Source organism: Nicotiana sylvestris, chromosome 3, assembly GCF_000393655.2.
Source record: "Nicotiana sylvestris chromosome 3, ASM39365v2, whole genome shotgun sequence".
Taxonomy (NCBI): Eukaryota; Viridiplantae; Streptophyta; class Magnoliopsida; order Solanales; family Solanaceae; genus Nicotiana; species Nicotiana sylvestris.
Genome location: NC_091059.1, coordinates 97,744,063 through 97,767,665, shown reverse-complemented (window position 1 = coordinate 97,767,665; position 23,603 = coordinate 97,744,063). Strand labels below are relative to the sequence as shown.

General features: G+C 39.4%; 1 protein-coding gene across 1 annotated transcript; it reads left to right on the top strand.

The window, feature by feature from the left end:
• Positions 1–20,555: 20,555 nt before the first annotated feature.
• Positions 20,556–21,101, top strand: LOC138887726 (uncharacterized). Its single transcript, XM_070169506.1, has one exon. It carries the CDS (start codon positions 20,556–20,558, stop codon positions 21,099–21,101), a length of 546 nt encoding a protein of 181 aa, XP_070025607.1.
• The last annotated feature ends 2,502 nt before the right edge of the window (positions 21,102–23,603 follow it).

The following is a 23,603-nucleotide window of genomic DNA, read 5'->3' as shown; positions in this document are numbered from 1 at the left end:
ACAAGTAATTTTGTTTTGCAAGAACACCGCAAGAAGAATTGAAAAGGAAAATGGTATCTCGACAGTACGTGTTACAGACATATGACTGGTGACAAACAACTATTCAAAACAGTCACTAAACTAGATGGAGGAACAATTACATTTGGAGACAAATCCAAAGGAAATGTAATGGTGTTGGAAAAGTTCCTCTAAGTCCAACATGTGATGTAGATGAAGTTTACCTGGTTGATGAACTTGACTACAATCTTCTCAGCATTAGTAAACTATGTGACAATGATTATTAGGTTCGTTTTATGAAACATGGTTGGTTCATAGAAGATGAAACAGGCAAAGTCATTCTTTCAGGTAATAGAGACAAAAATGTTTGTACTATTAGCAACCTAGATAATCTTGGGATCAAATCTATCTTGCCTCTATAGTTGATGATCCTTGGGTCTTGCATAAAAAACTTGGTCATGCCAGCATGCATACTATTCAACTTGGAAAGATCAAAAAATCATATTTGTGATACATGTCAACTCGGAAAACAAACTCGTTCATCTTTTAAAATCAAAAAATTTGTTTTTACTTCAAAACCTCTTCAACTACTGCATATGGATTAATTTGGTCCATCTAGAACTACTAGCATAGATGGTAGAAAATATGCTTTTGTTATTGTGGATAATTTTTCCATATTTACCGAGGTTATTTTTTTAAGTCATAAAGATGATGCTCTAAAGAATTTTGAAGTTTTCTGTAAGAAGGTTCAACGAGAAAAGGGTTACTACATCCCTTCTATTAGAAGTGATCATGGAGGAGAATTTGAAAGCAGAGCTTTTGAGAACTTTTGCAACGATCAATGAATCTCTCACAATTTTTCTTCACCAAGATCTCCGCAACAAAATGGAGTGGTAGAACGTAAAAATAGAACCCTACAGGATATGGCAAGTGTTACGCCCCACAATATTATGTGGATATTACGTCCCGCAGTATTATATTACGATGATGTTCCGCTTCATATTATTAAATTACGATGATTTTGTACCCTGTAGTATTGTACGTTGAATTTGTCGTAAGATAATTGACATTAGTCCAAGAAAAATATTATTTGGAGATTAAAAGGATTATGCTATTTCAAACAAGTAATGAGTAAATTCATGAAGGTGAGAGGGGAATAAAGTCAAAGAAAATAAATTTTCGTCCAAGTTTGGCATGTCGGGATAAAATTCGAGCCGAGCTGAAATACATGGTATTTATGGACTAGTACCATACAAGGTACCACAGGCCATGATAGTAAGGTGTATAATGTGTTTTAAAAGTGAGTAGTATTCTAAGTAATTTGAGATTCTTAATTATGCGGGTAATTAGTTAATTATTGGGTAGTGGGATATTATCTAATTAAATTAATTAAGATGGATGGATAAACCTTAAAGGCCCCAATGTGGAAGCAAGTTTGGCCAAGTTGGTGACTCTTAAATTCATAAAGAAAGGTGGCATCATAAGTCATTAACGTATAAAGACAATACATTTTCCAACCAAGAAAAAAAACATTTTTTATAGTCTTCTTTTAATAAGCTAGCAAAATGGAGGGATATTTCTCAAATTTTGATCAATTACCAGAAGATATAATCATGGAAATATTCTCAAGATGGCTTGTGAAATCTCTACTGAAACTCAAATCTGTTAGCAAATTCAGACGCTAAAACTCAATCCAACAAATCTTCCAACAAAATTTCTTGCGACCAAATCATTTCCAGCGAAAATTATTAGCATCTTAGCAAGGTAAAATTTTACGGTTCTAAAGGAGTACGGTGCAACCTTTTCCAAGAACATCATACGGATTTTCCCTACTCCAGGTATGTTAAGGCTATCCCTTCTTTATTTTTGGCATGATCTATACGATACAAGCGAAACGAACAAATGCACAACTTCCATAAATTACTCTATTCATAGAAATGCTAGAGATGTGTATATTCTTATTCTCCTAGGTGTCATATTATTCTATCATCTATTCATGGGTCTTAAAAATACGTAAGTTGGTAAAGTTTATTTTATGGAATTAATTAGAGGCATAATGGTCTTATGACGTACCATGAGATTTTATTAACGTATTTCATACATATTTCATGCATTTATATATGCACATTGACCCATGACTAGATGAAATTATATACGCGTATATATATGTATGTATATGGGATATGAGAAAGGTTATAGCGTTATATATGCACCACCACCTGATCAACTGGTATACGTTGATGATTTTGCCCACAATGGCCGAGATGATATGATGGGATGCCCTTAGAAGCTTGGTGATGTTATGAACACATGTACCTATGCACTAAATGACATTCATATGCATATGCATGACACTATAATTATTTCATGAATTACAGAATTATGCAGACTTACGGGTTGAGTCATTTACTCTATATTTCTTCCATGTCTGTTATGTACTTATTTATGTGCTTTACATACTCGGTACATTATTCGTACTGACGTCCCTTTTGTCTAGGGATGCTGTGTTTCATGCCCGCAGGTCCCGATAGACAGGTCCAGATCCCTCCAAGTAGGCTATCAGCTTAGCGGAAGATGTTAGTGCGCTCCATTTGCTTCGGAGTAACTTGTTTGGTTAGTATGATTTAGACGTGTATTGTTTGGTATGGCAGGAATCTGTCCCAACCTTTATGAAAATTATATATTCTTAGAGGCTTGTAGACTGATGTCATGTATGTAAAATATTGTATGGCCTTATCGGCCTTTGTTTATTGTACAAGTGGTTATTTGGTCTTATTGGCCCATATGTCTTATGTATATGTTGGTATCACATGTTGTATTCTACTTATCTCACGGCAACCTTCTGGCTCAGTTATCTATGATAGTATGACATGAAAAGATACGTTATGTATTCTTAGAGGCTTGTAGACAAATGTCATGTACGTAAAAGATTGTAGCTCAGTATACGAGTGGTTATTTTGGTCTTCTAGGCCATATGTCTTGTGTATAAGTTGGTATCACATGTTGAATTCTAATTATCTCACGGCAACCTTCCGGCTTAGTTATCTATGGTAGTATGACATGAAAAGATACGTTATATAGGTACTCATACCGGGTGCCCGTCGCAGCTTATTGGTTGGGTCGTGACAGCAAGAACTATGATAGTGGAAAATTCCCTACTCATCATTTTTGGGTAGAAGCTGTAAGCACAACTTGTCATATTATCAACAGGTGCCTGATTCGACCATTTCTCAAAAAGACTCCATATGAACTGTGAAATGGTAAGAAACCCAATATTAGATATTTTCACCCCTTTAGATGCAAATGTTTCATTCACAATGGAAAGGAAAACTTGGGTAAGTTCGATCCTAAAAGTGATGAAGGTATATTTCTTGGTTATTCTCCTTCAAGTAGAGCATATAGAGTTTATAATAAAAGAACTCTCTGCATTGAAGAATCAATTTGTTGATTTTGTTGATACTAACCCTCATCCAAGGAGTGAAATACCTCCTGAAGATGAGGAAATTCCTTGTCCCTAAACCTGTCACTGTAGGAATAGATCATCAAAGTGAGTCAGTGGATCAACAAACTTAACCAGCTGAAGAATCTGTTGAAATTAATGAACTATCTCAAACAGATCAGTCGACCAATGTAGAAAGAGATATTCCCTCAAATACACCAAATGAATGGAAGGGCGAACCTACCTATCCTCACAAATTTATTATAGGAGATCCACAGGAAGGAATCACAACAAGAAGATCCTAGAAGAACAAATCTCATGTGGCTCTCATCTCTCAACTTGAACCAAAGAAGGTGGATGAAACTCTGAAGGATACACACTAGATAAGTTCTATGAAAGAGGAACTAGATCAATTTGAAAGAAACAAAGTATGGGAGTTTGTTCCAAGACCTTTAAACTCCTCAATTATTGGAACAAAACGGGTATTCAGAAACAGATTAAATGAATCTGGTCAAGTGGTTTTAAATAAAGCAAGATTAGTTGCTCAAGGATACTCCCAGCAAGAAGGAATTGACTATGACAAAACCTTCGCTCCCGTAGCAAGACTTGAATCCATTCGAATATTACATGCTTATGTTGCTCACAAAGGTTTCAAGCTGTTTCAAATGGACGTTAAAAGTGCGTTCATAAATGACTACATCTCTAAAGAAGTGTATGTAAAGCATCCACCAGGATTTGTAAACGTCTCCTTTCCTAATCATGTATACAAGATGACTAAATCCTTGTATGGTCTCAAACAAGCTCCACGTGCCTAGTATGAAAGGTTAAGTTCTTTTCTCTTAAATCAAGGGTTCAAAAGAGGTAATATCGATACAACCCTTTTTATTAAGCGTTCTAGTTCAGGTAATCTTATTACTCAAATTTATATCGATAACATTATTTTTGATAGTCCTAGCTCTACTTTATGTGAAGATTTTTCTCATTCCATGAATGAAGAATTTTAAATGAGCATGATGGGAGAACTAACATTCTTTCTTGGAATTTAATCAAATAGTCTCCTAAAGGAATTTTTATTAGCCAAACAAAGTACACTAAGGAGCTTATCAAAAAGTTTGAAATGGAAAATGAAAAGTCAATAGGCATTCCAATGAGTCCAACAACAATTCTCGATGAAGACAACAATGGAAAAAAGGTTGATGAAACCATTTAGTCGTGGATGTAAGTACCACACCAGTACTGAACCAGTATAAAATTACTATGTGTCTTTATTTATTTATTTACTGTCACTTTACTTTTGCTCTTGACCTAGTCAACTAAAATCACCGCTAGTCGACTAAGTTTTTAACAGGCCACAATTCATCCCCCCTCTTGTACTTTCAATTCCTTCCTTTGTACGCTACAATACGGTCGACAAGTTAGCAAAATGTCCCATCAGTCGTGTCGTTCAGGATTCTGAGACGTGTCAGCCGTCAGTTGACCGTCTCGAATGCAAAACATTATGCATTAATTATCTCCCTCCTATAAAAGATTTGGTACCCTTTTTTTTGCTTTTTTACTTTTCGACTTCAAGCCTTCTTGAGTTACCCCCGAACTTTTTACTTCTCCATAATTCCTTCAAATCTTCATTATTGTTCTTCACATCTTCATTTCTTTATCTTCAATCTTCAAATCTTCAAATCTTCATATTTGGTTTTTAAATCTTCAAGTTTGACCTTCAAACCTTCACCCTCATCTTAAAATCATCATATCCGCCTTCAAACATCATATTCCAAGAATTCCATGGTGAAAATATTGAAATCCGTGCCATAGCTTAATGCTCCTTCAACTGACACCCCGACCTCTAACATCGAAGCGACCTTACCTACAGCGGCCCTGGAACCTCCCCTTAAAGACTTTATTCCCAGAGGTTGTTCCATAGACAACGATTTTATGGTCGAGAAGGCATCCAAACAAGGGGATCGTGGTGAGAAGGTGTGGAGGTATATCTTCTCTATCACCAAAGACACACTCCCTGTCACGACCCAATTCTATTATAGGCCATGATGACGCCCAGCGCCTTCGCTAGGAAAGCCAACAGTGAACTAACCTCGTAATTTTCCTTTTTAATATATTTCCAAGTAATTTAAACTTTCCCTAATTTAAAAGATTTAAGAACTTAAAGATTTAAAATAAGTAAAACGAAAGCAGCTGAGTGCAAATCATAATCATAGAAATAACCCAAAACCACAATTCTACTAGTGTGTGCCAAGACCTGGTGTCATAAGTATTTGAGCATATAGTAGAATATACAAAAGAATATTAGTCTACTATCGAAAGTGGAATAGACACAAAATACAAGAAAAAGAAAGACTCGAGCTGCTGCAGAACGGGCTTAGAAGGGCAGCTCACCGCGAAGTCTCGAGAATCAGGGAAGTGCACCGGACTGATATCCAGATGTACCTGCCTCAGATCCTGCACATTTCGTGCAGAATGTAGCATGAGTACATAAATGACATGAACCCAGTAAGTATCAAGTCTAACCTCGAAGAAGTAGTAACGAGGGGCCGACTTTGACACTTACTATGGGCTGACAATGAAATGTCAAAATTATAGCTAAACATGGATTACATAAATATAGTTCAAAGCTAAATCACAGGAAAATAATAGGCAATCCTCTCACTAATAATAAGTCCCAAATTTTATTTCCATCATATAATAATTTATATCTTAAGCCAATGAAGCAATATCAATTTTTAATTAGTTCCAAAGATTTATTACATCCAATTTATGTCGAGGTCGTACGACCCGATCCAACATAAAATATTTAAACCGTGCACTGCTGAGGGTCAAACGGCACAAACCATAGACGTATTTATCTGCTACCGAGGAATTCGGCTCGCTCCACAAGAAGAGAAAAATACATTAAAACATTCAATTCAAGATTTATTAGTGGCAAATATTCAAAGAAATTTCAATTCTCATTAACGGTCCAATAAATGAAGTTTAACCTTTTACAATTCCATTATCAAGTTCCAACATGATTTAAGCAATTAAATTAACAAGCAGGGGGCAAACATCGCAAGTATAACATGATTTGGGTCCTAGACTACCCGGACATAAGCATAATTAGTAGCTACGTATGGACTCTCATCACCTCGTGCGAATGTAGCCCCAACAAATAAAATCACATATTAATTCAATTCACGTATGAGGTTAATTCCCTTTTACAAGGTTAGAAAAGAGACTTATCTCGTCTCAAAGCCTACTTTACGATCCAAGATTGTGCTCAAACCCTCAACTCGGTGCCGAACGATCCAAAACTAATCAAATGGTATATAAATTAATCATTACATGTCCAAAAGTTCATATTCCAACTATTAAAGTGATTACCCAACCCCAAATGTAGGATTCCTAAAATTCATCCCCAGGTCCACATGCCCGGATTCCAAAAATTTTCGAAGAAAGTTGTTACCCATAATCTTATGAACTCAAATATATGATTTTCCCTAAGTTCCATAACAAATTTCGTGTTTAAATCCCATTTTTATCAAAAACCTAGGTGTTTCGTCTAACCCATAAATTCCATAAATTTACATTTTAAAATATACCCATAATCTATGTATTAAACTCACATTAGGTAGAAATTACTTACCCTCAATAGCTAGGTTGAAACCCCCCTTTTTGAGGCTCAAAAATCACCCAAGTGTGTGAAAGCTGAGAGGAAAAGGTCTAAGTCTCTTATTTAAAACAAGGATCCTGCCCAGCTAAATTCCCCTTCTTTGCGAACATGAAAGAAGCCTCGCGTTAGCGAAGGCCTAAGCTACCTGGGCATCATGAACGCGACAGCACTTACGTGAACGCGAAGAGCAAGGTATACTGGCCCTCTCCGACACCATTTCCCCTATGCGAAGGCAAGAGGGGCTTCGCGAACGCGTAGGCCTAGGTTCACAAGGCTTCGCGAACGTGAGAGCCTGACAGTGAACCGAAGGGAAATTTCCCATTGCCCCCAAATCCTTCTTCGTGAACGCGATGGACCTCCCGCATTCTGAAGAAGGAAACCAGAATTGGAAAATCTGGTTTCCTAAACTTAGCTTCGGGCGGTCTGAAACACTCCTAAGCCCCTTGGGACCCCGTCCAACTACAACAACAAGTCTATAAACATAATACGGACCTGCTTGAACTCTCAAAATGCGTAAAACAACAGCAAAACAAAGAATCACACCCCAAAACCAAATTGAATCAAAATATGAACTTCAAGTTTCCAAATCTCTCCGAAGGTGCCAAATCATACTTAAACTACTCGGAATGATACCAAATTTTGTGTGCAAGTCTTAAATCACCATACAGAACTATTTCTGGTCTAGGAATCCCTTTTGGACCTCGATATCACCAAAACCTACTCCAAACCAAATTTAAAGAACTTCAAAACCTTCAAAGAACCAACTTTCACTAATAGGCGCCTAACCGCTCCTGCATCATTCAAAACCTGATCCGAACATACGCCCAGGTACGAAATAATCATACGAACCTATTGGAACCATCAAATCCTGATTCCGAAGTCATTTGCTCAAAATGTTGACTGAAGTCAAACTTAGCCTTTTTAGCCAACCTTATGGAACCAAGTGTTCCGTTTTCAACTTGAACCCTTACAGATCCCGAACTAACCATCCCCGCAAGTCATAAAACAGTAAAAGCACATACTGGAAGTCTTAATTAGGGGAATGAGGTTCTAGAAAGCAAAACGACCGGTCAGGTCGTTACATTCTCCACCTCTTAAACAAACATTCATCCTCGAACGGGTTTAGAATCATACCTGGAGTGCTGAATAAGTGTGGATATTAACTCCGCATGTCCTCCTCGGACTCTCGAGTCACCTCCTCGACTGGTTGGCCCTTCCACTGAACCTTTACCATGAAAATCCTCTTGGATCTCAACTGGAGAACCTGCCTATCAACAATGGCAATTGGTCCCTCCTCATAACCCATGCTATCATCTAACTGAATCGTGCTGAAGTCTAAAACATGCAAAAAGTCGGCATGATACCTACGGAGCATAGACACGTGGAAAACTGGATGAACTCCCGATAGACTGGGAGGTAAAGCAAGCTCATAAGCAAACTTTCCAACTCGTCTCAACACCTCAAATGGACCTATAAACCTTGGGCACAACTTGACCTTCTTCCCGAACCTCATGATCCACTTCATCGGCTAGACTTTCAAGAGAACCTTCTCGCCTATCATAAATGATAAATCACGTGCCTTCTGTTCCGCGTAACTCTTCTATCTGGACTGTGCTGTGCGAAGTCGCTCCTAAATCAACTTTACCTTTTCCAAGGCATTCTTCACCAAATCAGTACCATACAACTTAGCCTCGCTGGGCTCAAACCACCCAATGGGAGAACGACATCGCTGACCATATACTGCCTCAAATTGAGCCATCTCGATGCTGGACTAATAACTGTTGTTGTAAGCAAACTCAACAAAAGGTAAGAATCGATCCCACTGCCCTCCAAAGTCAATCACACATGGTCGGAGCATATCTTCCAAGATCTGAACTATCCGCTCTGACTGCCCGTCGGTCTATGGATGAAATACTATGCTAAGCTCCACACGGGTCCCCAACTCACTCTGTACTGCTCTCCAGAAATGCAAAGTAAACTGAGGGCATCTATCTAATATGATGGAAATAGGCACACCATACAACCAAACTATCTCATGAATATAAATCTAGGCCATCCTCTCTGAAGTATACGTTGTCACAACTGGAATGAAGTGTGCCGGTTTGGTCAACCTATCGACAATGACCCAACTGCATCAAACTTCTACAAGGTCTGCGGAAACCCAACTACGAAGTCCGTTGTAATGAGCTCCCATTTCCACTCCGGTATAGTCATCTGATGGAGTAGGCCACCTGGCCTCTGGTTCTTATACTTAACCTGCTACCAATTTAGGCTGCTAGCTACATACTCAACTATGTCTTTCTTCAACTACCGCCACCAATAATGCTGCCTCAGGTCGAGATACATCTTTATAGCACCTGGATGAATGGAATACCGAGAACTTTGTACCTCCTCTAGAATCCTCCCCCTCAATCCATCGACATTAGGAACACATAGACGAGCCTGGAGTCGTAGAACACCATCCTCGCCGATAGTAACCTCCTTGGAACCACCCTATATTACCGTCTCTCTGAGAACCATCAAATGTAGATCATCAAATTGTCGAGCCTTGATTCGCTACAATAGTGAATACTGGGGCAACAACGCATGTAAAAACTTGACTAGGCTCTGAAATATCCAACCTTACAAGTCGGTTAGTCAAGGACTGAATGTCCAAAGCTAGTGGCCTCGCCTTTTCTAAAATGAATGCCAAACTACCCATACTCTCTGCCTTTCTTCTCAAGGCATCCGCAACTGCATTCTCCTTGACCGGATGGTAAAGAATGGTAAAGTCATAGTCCTTCGGAAACTCAAGCCATCTGCGCTGCCTCAAATTGAGATCCCTTTGCTTGAATAAATGCTATAAACTATGATGATCAGTGTAAACCTCACAGGACACCACATAAAGATAATGCCTCCAGATCTTAAGAGCATGAACAATCACGGCCAACTCCAAATCGTGCACATGGTAATTCTTCTCATGGATCTTTAGCCGACGTGAAACATATGCAATAACTCATCCCTCCTGCATCAATACACATCCTAAACTGGTGAAGCGTCGCAATACACACTATACATCCCCAAACTGGAAGGGAATACTAGAACTAGTTGTCGCGCCCCCTTTTTCCTTGCGGAGTACGAGTTTATGATATTTGGAAGGACAACTCGTTCCTTTTGGGAATTGGGTTTGAATTTGAAGAGTCACCACCTAATGATTAGGGTGTATTAGGACACCAAAGGGTTTAATTTGAATAACCAGAGATAGGGTAAGGGCTTGAAATTATTCCATGGGTAAGGTGTTAGGCACCCCTCAGAATCCACTAGTGTGGTTCCCGGCCAGACAGTTATTGTGAATTGAGATGCAACTAACATATAGGCAAATAAGGCTCAAATAAGAGGGGATTTCACATAATGGTTTGAAAGTAAACAAATTTTGAAAGAACGATTAGAAAATCTGATTTTAAAAGAATGAGTTGAAATGCTAAAAGAAAAGAAATAAAGAATAAAGGGAGGGTGGTCCTAGGTTTATGAAAAAAATATGGATCACCCCACACAATGTCTGGTAATCACTCCTCAATGAGGGGCTACATGTGACATTATCGCGTGGTCATCATATCCATATCTACTCTTCCCACCCTGTTAAGGTGTTTAAAGCGTGGATTGGTCTCAATTATTTATTGCATGCTATTACCCGTCCCGTTCCTATCAGTCCCAGGGGCATTTAGGACTACGAATCCGAAAGGGAGAGATGTTGGGCTTATTTGGAGTTTCAAAAGTAAAACTCTAAGGTGACATACAAAAACACATATTGCACATTTTGGGGAAAAGCATTAGACAAACAAAGGCTCAGATATACCTCCTTAAACAAAGAAAGCATATAATTAGCATGACTTGCACATACTGTTTAGGTCTGATTTTAAAGTATTAAAGACAAGGGAGAGGAGATTGCTGGGACAGTTTTAGTTTATTTCATAACTCAGATAAGAAGTCCGAATCAGTCCTGCCTGTTGGTTGAATAATTAACAGAAGCGGATTCAACTCTGAATTATTACTCTAAGGCTTGCCTAAGTGTTTAGACGAGGATCCTATAGGCATGATATCTACTGAATTCAGAAGGCGATAAGACAGTAAAACTCGAAATGAATTATTGTATATGCATACTTATTCAGCGAGGGACTCAGATTATTAAAAAAAATGCAGAGCGTACAAAGTTAAATAAATGGGTCACAGGTTCTGTAGGTGATAGCACCTAATATTACTGATTTTATAGCTAACATTGAGTGAAACAAATCAGATTCATTTAGAAGCTCCTATAGGCATGCTTTCTATGCATTGCTGATTTTAAACTCTTATAGACGTGGTGTCGAAATGCATAAAACCTTGTAGACAGGGTATCTATATGCGGATGTTTTAGAGACATGGTATCTGAATGCAGAAACTTTGTTTTAAACCTTATAGCATAATTTCTATATGTAGTCGAACATACATAATTTAGAATAGTCCTATAGGCATGATTTCTATATTTAGTTGAATATGCAGAATTAGAACAGTCCTACAGGCATGATTTCTATATGTAGTTGAATATGCAGAATTAGAACAGCCTATAGGCATGATTTCTACCCTTGACATGCATAAATATCCCACCCTTTTTACTAGCCAGCCCCAAGTGTTTATTACAACTTATTATAAATCAGAATGAATAAAATTACATCAGAAAAAAAGTACAAAGAAAAGTACAAAGAAAAGTACAACCAGAGAAGGCCTGATTCTTGACATCCTCCATGAGTTATGAGATAGACCAACTCAAAGACCATTGATCCAGAGCCTTTCTCCAATTTGAGTGTGTCAGAGTTCCCTAAGAGCCTCAATGGGACTCCGGCCAGTGCTCACACCCAAATTGTATCACCAGAATGGGGACGAGTGCAGTGTGGAAGGGCCAGCCCTCAAGTGTCCAAGTTCAGAGGGAGCTCAATGGGTCCCAAGACAAGGCTCACAAGAGGGGGGGAGAACTTAAGTCTAAGAGAGAGTGCAAGTGAAGAAATAGAGTTCTGAGGGAATAAAGGAGAGGAAAACAGCCACAAACAAGTTGATAATTCATACAAAAGGGGTTCAGGGGGGTTGGGAAGTTGCAAAGAGCCTATGCTTAGGCAAGGGTGAGGTTTGGGCATGCACAACAATAGAAGATGCTGGCATGCCTATAAGCTTACCAGAACATACAATAGTAGAGAAACATAGAGGTTAAGATCCCAGGGATCAAGCTTGAGTCATGGGCAGTAATATTCAGTACTGTCATGCCTCAAACAAACCATAGCATCGAACACATTAGGGTGGGGGTTCAGGATTCATAATAAATTCAGAACAGGCAGAAGGAAGTTATAGTATACTAAAATAAGTACAGAACTGAACACCAGCAATAAATAGACAAGAAGGTAAAAGTATTAAGTAAACACATTGTTGTGATGCTGGAATCTTAATCAGAACATACTAGTTCGGAGAAGCAGAATATAGTAAAAGCAGGTAGCAGGACTTGAAAATAGGCCACAATACAAGTAGCAAGAGAGAATATTATGAGTATCAGTGTGAGTTCAGAAGCTAAGAGTGTTCGTGTCTCTCCGTGTTAATGAAAGAGCAAGGTATTTATAGTTTGAAAATAGGTAGAAAATAAGGCAAGAATCATAGTTTAGCAGTAATTATGGAACTATGTACCAATTAAAAATCAAATCAGTATTAAGGATTTTCTTTAATTAAGGAGTTAAACTTAAACGATAATGGACAGAAAACATTTAAGGAAGGAAATCAAGTAGGCATCTTATGTAGAGTAGACAATTAGGGGTAAATACATAGGGGTTTAATTAAGGGAAGAATCTTTGAAATACTCGGTTAACCAAATAAGGTAAGAAAACAAAGTAAAGTTGCAAAATATGGAGACAATCAGCACATAGTAAATCAAGAAGTTAGGGATTTGAAATTACTGATTTGGGGAGAATAACAGGGGTTCCCATGAATAAACGAATAAACCAAGTCAGAAATAGGAGAATTGAAAGTATAAGGAAAGTTTTCAAATCAACCCAAGAAACAGGGAAATCAGTAAAGCGAAATAAGGAAAGAGTCAATTACTTAACACATGAGTGCAATCAAAATTACACAAGAAGGTTTGAAATCAGTCCAGAATTGAAGGTTGTTTCAGAGGGAAATTCAGCATATAAAAGAGTGCATAAGTATTAGGCATGCAAGGCTGAATTTAGGACAAATAGAAGCGTCATGCAATCACAAAGTCAGTAAGTAGTGGACTATCGAAACACGGTAGTCACATAGGTCAATCTTAGTAACTCAGTAATAGAGAAAAGAGAGAGTATCCAATAGCATGCAAAAGGGTCAAATGAAAAGACCTTAGAGTAGAGTTTCAATGGTAACAGGAAGCCAAAATCACATAAAGAAACAGAGGCTGAAACAAAAGATTTCGAAATTCAGTTAAGAAACAGATGAAGCAACTTTAGAAACTTGAATAGGTCCAAAGAAATTAGGGTTTTGAAACCAGTCGAGTTCAGAGCATGACTAAAAAATAAATCACATAGCAAATAGTCTCCGAACTCGAATGAACCCCAAAGTTTTAGGGTTTTCAACACAATCGAGTCTAGAGATGAAAAGCAAATAAATTAATCAAATACTTAACAAATAGATTCAGAAACCTCAAAAGAAACTAAGACTTTTAACATTCACACTCCAATAGAAGAGCAACATAAAGAAACATAGTAGAACATGTTTAAAATCAGATAAAGCTTTAAAATGACTTAACAAAACCCTAAATCGGAAGAGATAAAAGGGGTTTCGAAGGTAAAGTTTTGGAAAGAAACCTTGAGAAAACGTTTAGGAGTTTAGAGTAAACATAGATCTAAAACGAATCTAAAAGAAATCGAAGGAACCTCGAAGGTTAGGGTTTCAGAAGAAACCCAGATGGTGAGAAAGGCTCGGAAACCATTGATTTAGGTGGTTTTAGGTTGGAAGCTGAGGGAGGCGGCTAGGGTTTAAGAGGAGCTGGAGAGAGAATTGGGAGAATGGGGGAATTCAAAGGCGGCTACAGATGAAAAATGATTAGGGTTTGGGGTAGTTCGGGGTTTAAAAATGGTAAGGGGAATAGGGACCATTGATCTGGGAGATCAACGGTTGAGATTAGAGAGGGTATGTGGGAAACGGGCCTGGGTCGGTTTGAACAGGGTTTGAGTCAGGGTAATTGGGTCTCAGATTGGGTTCAAATTGGAGGTTCAAATAAGGCTAAAATTGAAATAAACGGGGTTAGCATTTAAATAGCCATTTTCCCTTGTTCATTTTATAAAAATAGTAAAATAATTTCTGGAAATAAATTAAAGGTACTAAAATGATTAATAATACATAAGTATCAAATTAAAAATACTGGAGTTAATTTTTTATAGACATAAACATAATTAAATCTAAGAGAGGCTAGTATTGCAATTATATGCAATTTAGCCTTAAAAATACTAAATAAATTTGTAAAAATATGCAAAAATTATCTTAGATATATTTTAGTATAAATGTGAGAGTCTGATAAATGAGTCACTAAAAATGATAATTTCGAGAATAATTATTGGGCTTTTCTGGATAAAATAGGGCAATAAATTAATTTTAAAAAATCTTTTAAAAATTAAGGAAAAATAATAAAACATTTGGACTTACTTATATATGCATACATATGCTATTTTGAAAGTATTTTGCATATTAAAAAAATATACAGGAAAAAATTGGGTATCAACACTAGTGTTGTATCAAAGCTTTCTTGAGCTTCTGGAAGCTTGCCTCGCAAACATTGGACCAACGGAATGGAGCACTCTTCTGGGTCAATATAGTCAAAGGTGCTGCAATAGATGAGAAGCTCTCCACGAACCGACCCAAGAAGCTCCTGATCTCGGTCGTCGGAGTGGGACGAGGCCAACTCTGAACTGTCTCAATCTTCTTGGGATCCACCTTAATACCCTCGCCTGATACAACATTCCCCAAGAATGCTACAAAATCTAGCCAAAACTCACACTTGGAGAAATTAGCATATAATTTCTATTCCTACAATGTCTGAAGCACCACTCTCAAGTGCTGCTCGTGCTCCTCCATGCTGCACTAGTAGATCAAAATGTCATCAATGAAGACAATGACAAATGAATCAATGTATAGCCCGAACACCTTGTTCATCAAATCCATAAACGCCGCTGGGGAATTAGCCAAGCCAAAGGACATCACTAGAAACTCATAATGGCCATATCTAGTACAGAAAGTAGTCTTCGGAACATCCGAGTCCCAAATCTTCAACTGATGGTACCACGATCTCTAGTCGATCTTAGAGAACACCCTAGAACCGTGCAACAAGTCAAACTAATCATCAATACGTGGCAACGAGTACTTGTTCTTAATAGTAACTTTGTTCAACTGACGTTAATCAATGCACATTCGCATAGTCCCATCTTTCTTCTTCACAAATAACACTGGTGCTCTCCAAGGTGATACACTTGGTCCGACAAACCCCTTTGCTAGCAACTGCTCAAGTTGTTCATTCAAACCCTTCATCTCTTTCGGAGCCATACGGTACGAGAGAGGGGGGACAGATATAGGCTGGGTACCTGGAGCCAAGTCAACAGAGAAATCGATATCACGATCTGGTGGCATGCCTAGAAGGTCAAAAGGAAACACATGGGAGAACTCCCGGATTACTGGTACTGAATCAATCACAGGAGTCTCCGCGGTAGTATCCCGAACATAAGCTAGATAAGCTAAACAACCCTTCTCGACCATACGTCGAACCTTCAAAAAAGAGATAACCCAACTAGATGTACTGACACATGAACCATTCCACTCCAATCTCTATAACTCTAGCATCGCTAAGGTAACAGTCTTGGCATAGCAATCAAGGATGGTGTGATATGGGGATAGTCAATCTATGCCCAGGATGACCTCAAAGTCAGTTATATCAAGCAACAGAAGATTCGCTCTAGTTTCGTAACCACAAAATATAACCATACATGACCGATAGATTCGATTCTCAACAACAGAATCGCCCACATGAGTTGACACATAAATAGGGGTGCCCAAGGACTCACGAGGAATATCAAGGAAATGAGCAAACAAAGATGACATATAGGTAGCCCTAGATCAAATAATACCGAACCATCCCTTTCGCAGACAAAAAATAATACATGTGATCACGGCTTTTGAGGCCAGTGCATCTAGTCTGACCGAAAAAACATAGAACGTAGCTTGGGCACCAACTGGCTGGCCCCCACCTGAGTAGGATGTAGCTGGCCGACCTCTACCTCTAGGACGACCCCTACGTGCCTGCCCTCTACCTCTGTGTGACCGGACAATTAGTGCTGTAATCATGGGCTGCTGGCCCTACTACACTCTGCCTTACCCCAAAGCCTGGGGCAGAACCTCTGCACATGACTAAAATCTCCACACTCAAAATAACCTCTCGGTACGGTGATATGCTAGCCTAAAGTCTGACCCTGATGGCCTAAGTACTCACTGGAAGAACCCCAAATAGCTGGTGGGCGATAAAAACTCTCCAGCATGGCACTAAAATAGGTGTTGGAAGAACCCTGATGGCTTGAGTACCCACTAGAAGAACCCTGAACAGCTGGTGGGCGATAAGAACACTCTGGCATGAGACTGAAATAAGGTTGCACTAGAGTACCCCGAGGAGGTGGTGGTGCTAGATATGTGGGCCTGCTAGGCTAACCCCTCCCAAACTGACCTCTGCCACCATCTGGGTCACCTATAAACTTTCCAGAATGATGGACCCGCTTGTCCCACTGCATCTGTGATAAGTAGGGATTTTGACTGCTTATTTGCTCCCTTTTACTTGCATTTTCCCTAAAAAATGCCTAAAGGTATTCCCGAAAACTAACAAAATGTGCTTACTTGCAGGAATATTGGGTAACGAGCCAAAGAAGTAAAAATCAACTCATAAAGGAGTCAAAATTGAACAAGAACCAAAACAAAGCAAAAAGGGTTAGCAGTGCAGATCACGCAATTCTAATGCGGCCGCAGAAGGAGATTCAGAGAGTATATTTTGGCTAGCTCAGGGAGTGCGAACCGCACTGAAATTGTGTTTCCGTAGGAGGTCAAGTGAGGCCGCATCTATTATTATGCAGACCACAGGATTGAGATTCAGAGAGCTAGAAAGTAAAGGAGTGCGAACCGCATCACTTTTGTGCGGCCGCATAATCCTAAGTGTGGCCGCACCCATTTTTATGCGGACCGCAAAAGATCCCAAGTTCCAAGACCAAATTCCTAAGAATACGGACCGCATAACTTTTGTGCAGCCGCAGAAGCCCATTGTGCGGACCGCACCAGAATTATGCGGCCGCATAACCTTCACAGGGCATTTTTATTAGATATTTTCAGCTTAGTATAAATAGAACTTTTTGTCATTTTTAGGTTAAGTTTAGTTTGCAGAGGTGCACCTAAGCGGTTTTCTTTACTTCTTTATGTAATTTTATACTAGATTGACTTCTTAACATTAGATTTTCTTTGTTTAATCAATGATTATGCATTCTATCTTAATTTCTTCTTGCATTTCATTATTTTTCAAGAGTAGCTAAATCTTTAGCTAGGGTTATGGCTCAACCCTAGTGTGGATACTTAATGGGTATTTAATTTTAGGGCTTGTTTGTGATTGGATTAGTGAGATTTAGCTTTGTTTATGCTTAAATTCTAGAATTAATGATTGCAAACATTGATTCAAGCCTATTTGACCTAGTCTTTGCTTGAGAAAGAGAGACTAGGTTTAGGAAAACTTGGCTAACAAGGAATTGAGGTGAACTTAAGAAATTGATAGCCCCAATTAACGAGTCAAATCTAGAGATAGTAAGACCCGACTTGAGCATATATCAGTTGATTTGTGCAATACTTATTTGGGCTTGAAAAAGTCAAATTGGGCAAAATCACTCAAACTACCAAGAGGTATAGAGTGAGCAATTATTTAATGCTATCCCATGATCCCGATAAATCAAACTTGCTCTATAATTTACAACCGTTAAGTAGCCACCTAGGTGGAAGTCATGACCCTAGATTCCTTTATCATTTGAAAAACAACCAAAACCAAAAACATTGTCTTCTAGTTTATTATTTGCAATTATTAGCTAAAAGTAGAAATAGAGACAACCAATGAATATGTGGAAGTGCAATCTAAGGCACATCATACATTTACTCTAGTTATATAGCTAATCCAAATTCTAACTCCCTGTGGATTCTATTCCGACTCGTGTTGGGTTTATTATTGCTTCGACTGCCTCACTATCTAATTGTGGTGTGAGTTTGGGTGAGATTACTTTTTGGCGCCGTTGCCGGGGAGTTAAACAGATTTTGCTATATATCTAGGTTTTTGTGTGTTTTGTCTTTCTTTCCTTCTGAGTTACTAATTTTGTGTTTGAATTGATTTTAGGTACGAAAATGGTTCTCAACAACGATCCCATAGGAAATGTTCCATTGGGGGAGGACGTGGACGATGATGCAATGGATGAGGTTCCTATTAAACCTCAAGCTAATAGACGAGGCCACTCGCCTCACGATAATGTGACGGTCTCTCCCCCACCTCCCCCAAGAGCGACAACCCACCGATAATTGCCAAATGAGGGTTATGCAGGTGCTATAGTCTTGCCCCGCATTAGGGCGAGCAACTTCCAAATCACCAACGTGATGCTTACGCTACTTGAACAACGGGGTTTCTTCACTGGGGTTTTGAATCAAAATGCCTACAAGCATCTCAAGGGGTTCATCGATACTTGTTGGGGAGCAAGCAAACAAATGTTTCTGAAGATGCGCTGAGGTTGAGGCCATTTCCCTTTTCTCTATGGGGAAAATCATTGGACTGGTTAGAGAGGTTGCCCAACTGTTCCATCACCAATGAGTTGACAGAAAAGTTCATTTCCAAATTCTTCTCTACGGGACATATGGCAATGCTTCGGGATGAGATTCTTGCTTTCAAGCAAGAACCCAATGAGCCATTCCACGAGATTTAGGAAAGATATCATACTATGGTTAAAGAGTGCCCGAACAATGATATGACTGAGACCATGATCCAACAGACCTTCTACAGGGGATCAACACAACTAATCAATGTGTGGTTAACCAACTCGCCGGGGGGAACTTCATGAACATGCCATATGCCGAAGATTGTGAAATTCTTGATGAGATGGCGGATACCCTTCGGCATGGCAAAGTAGAGCCGATGTACCACAAGGTGACCCTAATGTTATTCACTGATAAAAGGAGCTACATGACCATGGGCAAACTATTGTCGAGTTAACAACTACCATGAACCAATTGGCCAAGGCTCAGCTTCAAGTTCAAGGGCTGAAACAAGTACATGCAATGAAAGGTGTGAATATGATGGTAAACAAAAGATGGCAACAAGGTCAACAAATGCGAAGCCATCCGGAACAATTTATGCAAGATGTAGTGGATATGATCAAGGTGATTCATTCAATGAGCAAGATGAAGAATTTAAATATGTCAACAATTATCAAGGTCAAAGAAACAATTATCAAGGACAAAACAAACAACAATGGAGGTCACAAGGGAACCAAGGTAATTGGAACAACCAAAAGACCAAGGCAATTGGAGTGGTGGCAATTCTAATCAAAGCAATTGGAACAATCAAGGAATTCAAGGCAATTGGGGTGGCAACAATCAAAGAAATTAGGGAAGAAATAACCAAGGAGGGTGGAACAACAACAACAACCGGGGGCCGGTTTTTCAAAGGCCTCCGATATTCCAATAACCAAGCAATCCACCTCCCTATCCTTCTCAAGGCCCGAGCTCTTTTTCCAATGAGATGGGTAGAATTGAAAACATGTTTAAATAGATGATGGAGAAGAATGCCGACTCCGATGCTCAAATAGCCTGGCACAACACTTCTATTCAGAATTTGGAGGTCCAATTAGGCCAAATCTCAAAAGCTTTGAACACTAATCCTAAGAGGGAACTACCTAGTGATACGGTGGTAAACTTAAAGGGTGGGAATAATACGGTACGTGCTATGACTGTGACTACTAGAAGTGAAAAAGGTGGAGATGCAATCACCTCAAATCAAAAAAGGATTGTGGATGAAGATGTTGTGGTTCAAGAGGATTAAATCCCAAGCAATGTGGTTCAAGCTAATGAAGAAGTGAGAATTGATATAGATGAAAGTGTAGATGAGACACAAGAAGAGTTGAAACCGTCTAGGGAACATGTGATTGACATGCCGGAACCGGTGGTGCCAAAGGCTAAGACACCAATGCCAAGGCCTCCTCCTCCATACGCTCAAACACATGCAAAGCAAAATAGTGAAAACCAATTCAAAAAGTGTATCGATATGATGAAGAGTTTGTCAATTACTGTGCCCTTGGTTGAGGCATTGGAACAAATGCCGGATATGAAAAAATTATGAAGGATTTGGTAACCAAAAAAAGATCAATGAATTGTGAGACCTTCAAGATGACTCACCAAGTGAGTGCTATTGTGCACTCAATGGCTCTAAAGTTGGAAGACCCGTGCGCTTTCACAATCCCTTGCACTATTGGGAGCCCCAATTTTGCCAAAGCATTATGTGATCTCGGGGCAAGTATTAACTTGATGCCCTACTCGGTGCTCAAAACTTTGGAAATTAGGCAACCAAGACCCACATCCATGAGGTTGCAAATGGCAGATCGAACAATGAAGAGGACTATGGGTATTATTGATGATGTATTGGTTAGAGTTGACAAATTCATCCTCCTAGCGGATTTTGTGATCCTTGATTGTGAAGTGGACTATGAGGAGCCTATCATTTTGGGTAGACCTTTCCTTGCTATGAGGAAGGCTCTTGTTGATGTGGAAGTCGGTGAGCTCACTTTCCGGGTGAATGAAGTAAAGGTGATCTTCCATGTGTGCAAATCAATGAGGCAACCGAATAGTAATGAAGTTTGTTCATTTGTGGATTTTGATGATTCTAGTGCAACAATGAATGATAAGGACAAACTAAAGCCGCTTTGCTCTACCTAGATGATGATGATGAGAGTGATGGCTATGTGGAGTATGTAAATGCATTCCAAGGAATGGGGTCATACACTTATGTACCCCAAAAGCTATCTTTGGATCTTGAAAACCAGAAGACTCCTCTAACAAAGCCCTCGATCGAGGAGCCTCCTACCTTGGAGCTAAGTTCATTGCCCCCACACCTCAGATATGAATGCCTTGGCCCTTCTTCTACTCTACCAGTTATCCTTTCTTCTTGATTAACTAGCATGCAGGCAGAGTCCGTATTGGAGGTGCTACAAAGGAGGAAAAGATCAATTAGTTCGACTTTGGTGGATATCCGAGGAATAAGCCCCGCCTTTTGCATGCACAAGATTATTTTGGAGGAGGGTGCCAAACCCTCCGTTGAACATCAAAGAAGATTGAATGAAATAATGCAAGAGGTAGTGAAGAAGGAGATAATCAAGTGGTTAGATGTCGGGGTTGTGTACCCCATTTTTGATAGCTCGTGGACCTCTCCGGTGCAATGTGTTCCAAAGAAAGGGGCATGACTGTGGTAACAAATTACAAGAATGAATTGATCCCAACAATAATCATCATCGAGTGGAGAGTGTGTGTGGACTATAGAAAGCTCAACAAAGTTACTCGGAAAGATCATTTCCCGCTTCCATTTCTTGACCAAATGCTTGATAGGTTGGCCGGGCGTGCTTTCTATTGCTTTCTTCATGGATACTCCAGTTATAACCAAATCCTTATTGCTCCCTAGGACTAATAGAAGACCACTTTCACATGTCCTTACAGTACTTTCTCATTTTCAAGGATGCCTTTTTGGGTTGTGTAATGCACCAACGACCTTTCAACGGTGTATGATGGCTATTTTCACCGACACAGTGGAGGATATTCTTGAGGTCTTTATGGATCATTTTTCTGTGGTTGGAAATTCATTTTAAGAGTGTAAGAACAATATGGATAGGGTATTGGCTAGATATGAAGAGACAAATTTGGTGTTGAATTGGAGGAAGTGTCACTTCTTGGTCGAGGAAGGGATTGTCCTCGGCCATAAAATTTCAAAACATAGTATTGAGGTTGACCAAGCCAAAATTGAGGCGATCTCCAAACTCCTTCCTCCTGCATCCGTGAAGGCAGTGAGGAGCTTCTTGGGTCATATGGGTTTCTATCGCTGATTAATCAAGGACTTTTCCAAGGTGGTGAACCCATTGTGCAAACGTTTGGAGAAGGATGCCAAGTTCCATTTCAATGAAAATTGTAAGAAGGTATTCGAGTTGCTTACGTTCAAGTTGACTACTACTCCTATTATCACCGCACCGAATTGTAGCTTGCCTTTTGAGCTCATATGTGATGCTAGTGATGTTGCGGTGTTGGGGCAAAGATTCAACAAAATCTTCCATCCATTCTACTATTCTAGCAAGACCATGAATGATGCCCAAGCCAACTACACAGTGACTGAAAAGGAGCTACTTTGCCATGGAGAAGTTCTGACCGTATTTGATGGGTATTAAGGTGATTGTTCACACCAACCATGTGGTGCTTCAGTATTTGATGAGAAATAATGATTCTAAGGCAAGGTTTATGCGGTGGCTGCTTCTTTTGCAACAGTTTGATCTAGAAATTGAAGATCGCAAGGGGAGTGAGAATAAAGTGGCATACCACTTGTCCCATTTTGAGGAGGAGGGGAGGCCACATGACGACCTTGTGATCAATAATTCATTTTCCGACGAGCAACTCCTATTTGTTTCAATGATCAGGATGCCATGGTTCACTGATTTAGCCAATTATCTTGTGAGCGACATTGTACCGAATGAGTTCTCTTCAACCCAAAGAGAGACGCATAAATAGGATTGCTTCGATTATTATTCTGATGAGCCGTAACTTTTCAAGATATGTACCGATGGTGTGATCCGGTGATGTGTGCCGAAAGAAGAACAAATAGGAATTCTTGAGGCTTGCCACTCTTCACTGTATGGTGGTCACCATGGTACAACTAGAATGACTACAAAGGTTTTGACTTGTGGATTCTATTGGCCTACCCTCTACAAGGACGCTAGTGAGATTGTCAAGCGTTGTGATGAATGCCAAAGGGCCGGTGGGATTTCTAAGATGAATGATATGCCCCTTACCACCATTCTAGAGATTGATATCTTTGATGTTTAGGGTATTGATTTCATGGGACCGTTTATGAGCTCTTGTTGGAACACTTACATTTTGGTAGTTGTGGACAATGTGTAAAAATGGGTTGAAGCTGTGGCTTTACCCAACAGTGAAGCTCGAAGTGTGGTGGATTTCTTGAAAAAGAACATCTTCACAAGGTTTGGTACTCCGAGGGCCATTATTAGTGATGAAGGTTCACATTTTTGCAACCGGGCTTTTGATACCTTACTCACAAAGTATGATGTCACTCATAAAGTTTCAACCCCAAACATCCTCAAGCAAGCGGATAGGTTGAAGTCTCCAACCGGGAGATCAAAAGTATTTTGTCAAAGACTATGATTGCCAACCGAACAGATTGGT

Bases quoted from the DNA above. Each gene is read 5' to 3' on its own strand.
- LOC138887726 (XM_070169506.1), top strand. From the start codon at position 20,556: ATGACTCACCAAGTGAGTGCTATTGTGCACTCAATGGCTCTAAAGTTG.